Below are 7,846 nucleotides of genomic sequence, written 5' to 3'. Positions count from 1 at the left end.
AAAAAAAAAAAAAAAAATATACTAAATTTTATATTTTTATATTATATTGAACATATATATATTATATTACATTATATATATGAATAAAATATAATTGAAAATTATGGAAAATAATAAACTATTATCAGAACCTGAGGGAGTTAATTTATATAATGCAAAAATGAAAAATATAAGTAATGAAAATACAGGTAATTATATGCTTAGTGAGAATAATTATTTTCAAGACACGAAAGTGCAAATAAAAAAGAATCTTTTAGAAAGGTCATCTAAATTATGTACCGTAGAAAATAGAATTAGAAATATATCAAACGAAGAAAAGTTGATGACACAAGGAAATAATCCTAACATATTTGTGGATTCATCTATAGGGTTTAATAATATGTATATAAATAATGTTCAATCAACGGGTGTCGAAAAAAGAGAAGTAAATAATTTTGATATCAATGAAAATAATGTTAGTAGTGATAATAAAGAAAAGAGTATGAATATTGTTGATAATGATAATAATAAAAATTGTTATACTTATAGAAATAGTGATATGCATAAAAATGATAATAGTATTTCTAATCACATTGGTAACACTAGTAATATGAATGATGAATATAAAATGAAGGTAACCAACAATTATGAAAGGAGTCATTCCTCATCAGATGATAATAATAATAATAATAATAAGGGTAAATTTTATAATGATCATCATCTTAACATAAACAATCAAAATTATTATAATAAAAATATGAACTCTTTTAATAATATTAATCCGAATTACCTTGGAGCATTAAATGAAAATAAAAATTTCATGTACACTCAAAATATGAATATTTCTAAAGAGAAGAATGACGTTATGTTGAATGGAAGTAATAAAAAAGAAGTTGATTTTTATATAAATGAAGAAGAACAAGAAAACATGATTAATGAAATTATGAGTTATGAGCATTTCACAGGTGACAACAACAGCAATAATAATAATTTTAATAATAATAATAATTACAATAATAATAATAATAATAATAATAATGTTAGAAATAATTCTGTTCATAAAAACAAAAATGATTGTAATAATTTCATTTGTGTTGAGAATAATAATATGGGGCATGTTAATGAAAAAATATCACCTTCTTTAGATAATAAAATGTATACATATAGAGATACCATTGAATATCATAAGGATATGAAGAAAAGTGGGGTGAACGCTCATTCTGTTATAAGTAAAGAAAGTGATATTATTGGAAGTCTTAAAAACAAACTAGAGGATCAAAATCTTATAGATGAAGAAAAAAATATAAATAATTCATTGAATTCTTGTATTACATCAGATAATCCATGGAATGATAATTATGAAATGAAACTAGGAAATAATAAGTTGAACGATATGAATGATAGTTCCTCCATATCAAATAATCTAAAAGAGAACTTAAAATATCCATTTAATAATTTTAACAATTTTAATGATATTAGTATAAATGATATTTCAAAGAATGTTGAAAGAGACATATTTATGAATTCCCATCATAATCATTTACACAACAAAAATGGATCACCTGATAATAATAACAATAAAAACAAAAGTAATGATGAAGATAACACAAATGGTAATAGTAAAAATAATAATAATAATAATGTGATAGACAAATATCAAAATAATGAAAAATGCCTGAACAAATTGTCGTTAAATCATTACAGTGATCATTTAAACAATTTTGATGATGAACGAATGAAAAAAGAAGGAGAAGAAATATTATTAAATGATATGAATGCAGTAGAAAATAAAAATATGGATAATAATAATATAGAAAAAGAATCTTATGAATCCTATAATCTTAAAGAAGGGAATTTATTTAAAGAATACAACTTATCTGCTTTAAATTGTGTAGACAATCATAGAAATATATATAATAAAGAAAGTAATGGTCCTAATGTATTAAATAATAATGAGGAAGAACACATGGATGTTAGGGTTATTCTGTCAAAAGGAAATAATAATATAAATAGTAACAATAATAATAATATAAATAGTAACAATAATAATAATATAAATAGTAACAATAATAATAATATAAATAGTAACAACAATAGTACTGTTAATAATATAAGTAATTGTGATGAAATGAAAAATTATCTTGTCGAAAGTTCAAATATTTTTAAGAATATCTCTTCAAATTCAAATAGTAAAGATGAGAAATATATACAAATGCTTATGAAGAATTTTAATATATATTCAAATGATTTATTAAATTTTGATTATAAAATAAATAACGACCATGAAGATAATAAAAATAAATACGACAACTTAAATAATATAATATTTAATTCTTATTATGATAATGATTTGACATTAAATGTGAATGATATGGATCAAAATTATAACAATAATTTATGTAATAATATAAATGCTGATAGAAAAAATATGAATGATAATGTGTATTATAATATGGCATCATTCTGTCATGAAACAACACAAGAAGAAAATGATGACAAATATAAAGGTACTACCAATCATTTTGTAAATGAAATAATGATAGATAATGAGATTAAAGATATAACACATATAAATAATAATTATGATATACAAAAAAATGAATATAATAACAAAAATTGTTCCTATAAAATAACAAACATAGAAGAAAATAAAATTGAAAAAATAAAAAACACAGAGAACTATTCAAAGAGTGTAAATAATCTTACTTGTATTTATAATGAACTTATAAAAAATGAAAACCTTGAAGACATTAATCATCATGTTGATGAAGATGATGACAAATTTAAAAAAGATAGTAGCGAGAAAAATAATAGTGTGAATAATTATAATTATATGTGTTGTTCTAAAGAAAATCAGAATGGTTTTAAAAAAGAGGAACATGAAGATTATAATAATATGAATAATGATTATATTGACAATATTGTAAGTAATAATAATAAAAATAAAAATGAAATTAATAATGATTGTATAATAAATTATAGTAATAGTGGAACAACAAATGCTAGCTGTAATAATATTGTTGATGGTAGTAATAATGAAAATATGCGTAATAATAGTAATGTAGTTAATATGTTAATAGAAGAGAATTCTCTTTTTAAAGATAATGCATTAAGCCAAAAAAGTTTAGAAAATGATAATAAAATAAAAAATTATGATTCAAATGAACATTTAATAGATGATAATTTTAATTTATTTTTAAATAATGAAGATGTGAATTGTAATAAATTCTTTGCAACAAATAATAAAAATATGCATAATAATGAAAAGAAAAATTCTGATGAAAATAATTATTCTAATGGAAAAGATATTTTCAATCCTTTGGAATATGATAAATATAATAATAAAAACGAAATATATAATTTAAAACAAGATGATGTTAATAGTACTATCACAAGTAATGATAATATGTCTATGTTTTTTAGTACTAATTCATTTAGTGGGAATAATGATTCTTTTATGAAATATATAAAAGGTTTTCTTGAAAATAATTATATAAATGATCAAAAAAATTATTTGAATTTATTTCATAAAGGAAAGAAAGAAAATATGAACAACACTACTATGGATGATATATCATCAATGTGTGATGACAACTATGTTAACAGTTTGATGAATGACATATTTAAAAGTAATAAGCACGAAAATGAAAAACAAAATGGAAAACAAAATGGAAAACAAAATGAAAATGATAAAAAAAAACTAACAAATAATGAAAAAAATAATATGAACGTAAATATGAATAATATTCAAAGTAGTAAAAATGAAATAAGTAATAAACCAAACCTCAAAACTGACCTAAATAATAATAATAGTAATAATAATAAAAATTTTTGTGATAATAAGGAAGAACAATTTGATACTCTTCATAATTTAAATCATATGAACCCTAAATCTAATAGTTCCATCCTAAATTTAGACAATTTAAATGTTGTTTTAAAAAAAAATGATAACCCTATTGATTATTATAAAGTTTTTAATTCTTTTCATGATATAAAGAAAAATGAACATGGACTGAATACAGAGAATAATGAATTTAATAATAAAAGTTTTATATATGATGATATTAATAAATCTACAATGTTTAATATGCCCAAAATAAGAAATGATAATGGTACTAATATTATTAATGGTTATAATATAAAAAAAGAAGAGGTTACAAATACAAGTACTTTGAATTCTTCGAATGTTCTTAAATTGAAACACGATAATGATCATTATATTAATATGACGAATGTTAATAAGTTACCCTTATTATATGAAAATAATAATCATCTTGATAATATTTCTGATGATGATCAAAATAAAAGAAAAACAATATTAAACACGTTTGATGATATATATTCTGTCAATGATGATTCAGTGGAAAATTCATTAGGATTACATGGAAAAAAACATATGATGACAGGAAATGAAGATTTTTTATATGTTCCAAATAAAATAAAAGAAATGGTGCCTCATGATAATTTCGACTATAATAATGAACAGTTGAAAAAAGATGATATGTATAATTATGGAATGATAAAAAATAATACTATAAATGATTTGAATTTTATAGATAAAATGAATAGTCCAAATGTAACAAATAAAAATATGGATATAGAAACTACTCTGAATAATAATAATAATAATAATAATAATAATAATAGTAATAGTAATAATTATGTATATAATATTTCAATGAATAAACAACTATTCGATGCTCTAAACAATCATAATGAAAAGATACATACTTACAACCACAAAAATATACATAATAATAAAGAACAAGAAGATACAGTCTCAACATTTTGTAAAAATAATATATTAAATGAGAATAAAAATGAAACTTATATGAATAATAAACAGTTTAATAGTAAGCAAGAGCATAATGATAATATTAAAAATTCACATCATAATAATAATTTTAATAGTAAGAATATTTCGAATTTTTTGAATGAAACTAATGTACACAATGTTTTTAATTCAAATGATAATATTTTAAATTATTTGAAAGAACAAGAAAATCAAAATGAAGAAAGAGAAGAACAGCATATATTATCTCAAAATAGAAAAAGCAGCCAAGAAAAAAAAATAAGTTATAATAAATTTCATAATTTTGATTATGTAAATAATTATGATTTATCTATATCATCCATAATGAATAATAAAGCTAATAACAATAATGATATTAATAGTGTGAACAAAATGAATGATATCATAGAAAAAATAGATGGACATATAAATAATAACTATTATCAAAATAAAGAAGGCGATCATCAAACAGAAAAGGATAAAAGAAAGGAAAGAAATATAAACGAATTACAAAATAACGGTATGAATAATAATAATAATAATAATATGATTAATAGTATACATTTAAATAAATTTGATGAAAAAATGATAGATCTCATTCTAAATAATGGTAATAATAAATGTACTCAAAAAGGAGATGATACTAAAAATCGTAAATTTAGTAATGTAATAAATTTAAATAATATTCATTCAAATGATAATAATTCTTTAAATAATAATATTAATAATAGTTCTACTAATTATATGTTATATGATGTTTTATCAGAACAAAATAATAATAATATAAAAAACGATATACCAAAAAATGAAAATTATAATAATGGATATTATAACAAACAAAATATATCTCCTTCTAATAATTCATTGAATGATCGTAATAATAATTATTATAAAATGGATTATCGTAATAAAAAAAATATTAACGCAAATCGTAATCTAACTATGAACCTACCTAATATGAATAATAATAATAATATGAAAAATTTGCCTAATGGTAATTTTGTGAATAATGATAATGTGAAAAGTTTTTTTAAAACAAACAATAATGATAATAATATTCATAATAATAATATTAATTGTAACAATAATCGTAATAGTAATAATTTAAATGACTATCCTATAATAATAGATAAAAATAATATGAACGTAAAAAAGGAGAATACACAGAATAATAGTAAAAAGATAATGATTGATTTACACAATAGTAGAAATAGTGATCTTAATTTTAATGATAAAAATTATAATTTAAAAAATTATTATATGCCTAAAGAAACTATATATAATGATATAGAACATGCATTAAATGATATAAAATCAAAAAATGAATATAACACAATTAATGATAATAATAATAATAATAATAATAATATGTATAGAATGAATTCTCCAAATATTATAAATTATAACAATATCTTAGAAACTGAGAAAATTAAAAATAATAAACATTATCATAATCAAACACATCATATAAGAAATTACAATGATATGTCCATATCAAACAATTATGATTTTAAAATGAAAAATCATCCTGGTAGTAATCACATTAATAATATGGGAAGTAATAATATCAGTATGTGTAGTAATAATATAAGTGTGGGTAGTAGTAATCCAAGTAATTTGAATCATAATAATAATATGAATACATTGAATCATATGAACAACAATCATAATAATAGTATAAATACAATCAATAATATGAATAATAACAAAATGAATCCACTACGATCTATTGATTATAATTATGCAAAGAGTATTTCAACTAGATGTGCTTCAGATGCTACTATAGTCGATACATATAATATGAATAACACACATTTGAAAGTAAAAAATAATGGAAATTTTTCAAATTTTATAGATAATCCAAAAATAATGGATAATATTAATAATAATATTAAGTGTGTCAATAAATTAAATGAAGATAGTACTAGTACTAATAATGGATTAATAGAAAAATTTAGAGGAAATGAAAAAATGAAATATGATATGAAAATACAAAATAATAATAGTAATAATTTCAATCATAATAATAATCATTATAATCTAATTTATGATAATATGAAGAGTAGAGACAAAATGAATTTTAAATATAAAAATTTTAATAATCATTATATGGAAAATAAAAATTATATTCCTTATGATGAAAAAGATAAAATAGATAAAAATGAGAATAATAAATATATGGATAAAATGAATAATAATGTTCATATGAAAAATTATAACAACAATAATAGTAGTAATTACAATAGTAATAATAATTATTATTATGGTAATAATTATAATAATAATAATAATAATAACAATTACAACAATTACAATAATAACAATAATAACAATAATAGCAGTAGTAGTAGTAATGGTAGTGTAGTGGGAATGAAAAATAATTATCCAAATAATGATGTTGTGTCAGATAACTTTTTAGTTATTAAAAAGTATACAGCCAAATATGAAGTGCAAATTGATCCTTTTAATGGGTTTGATATAGCCAAAAGAATTATAGGATTAAAAGGTACTAACATGAAAAAAATATGTATTGATACAGATTGTAAACTTAGATTAAGAGGTAGAGGTTCTGGTTATTTAGAAGGCGAAGAAAAAAAAGAAGCAAATGAATCATTACATCTATGTGTATCTTGCCAAAAATATGATCATTATGTACTAGCCAAAAAATTAATAGAACAATTATTAGTTAAAATTTATATGGATTATGATACTTGGTTATTTAATCATGGAAAACCTTATGCAAACCTAAAACCTAAAACGTATGAAAAATTCATACCATTATTTAAATTCCAACAAAATTCAAATCAAAAACAAAATGTAAACCAAATTTGAAATGAAAAAATATTCAAAAAAAAAAAAAAAAAAAAAAAAAAAAAAAATTAAAACCAATGTAAAGATGTATATATATATATATATATATATATATACATATATGTAATATATTTTTTTTTCAAGTATCCATAAAATTAAATAAAACCACATAATAATTACAGATTTTTATATTTTTTAAATTATGATGAAAATTGATTAATATAAAATATTATATAATTTTATTATGTTTATATATATAATTTT

The 7,846-nt window shown here is 19.7% G+C and overlaps 1 protein-coding gene across 1 annotated transcript; it reads left to right on the top strand.

Annotated features, from left to right (window-relative positions):
* Positions 1-103: 103 nt before the first annotated feature.
* On the top strand, positions 104-7,603 carry PGSY75_0510100 (hypothetical protein; the record flags this gene model as incomplete). Its single annotated transcript, XM_018784383.1, has 1 exon — positions 104-7,603. One exon carries the CDS (start codon positions 104-106, stop codon positions 7,601-7,603), a length of 7,500 nt encoding a protein of 2,499 aa, XP_018643038.1.
* Positions 7,604-7,846: the final 243 nt, after the last annotated feature.

This window comes from Plasmodium gaboni, chromosome 5, assembly GCF_001602025.1.
Source record: "Plasmodium gaboni strain SY75 chromosome 5, whole genome shotgun sequence".
NCBI classification, from domain to species: Eukaryota; Apicomplexa; class Aconoidasida; order Haemosporida; family Plasmodiidae; genus Plasmodium; species Plasmodium gaboni.
This window is presented reverse-complemented; position numbering and strand designations above follow the sequence as displayed.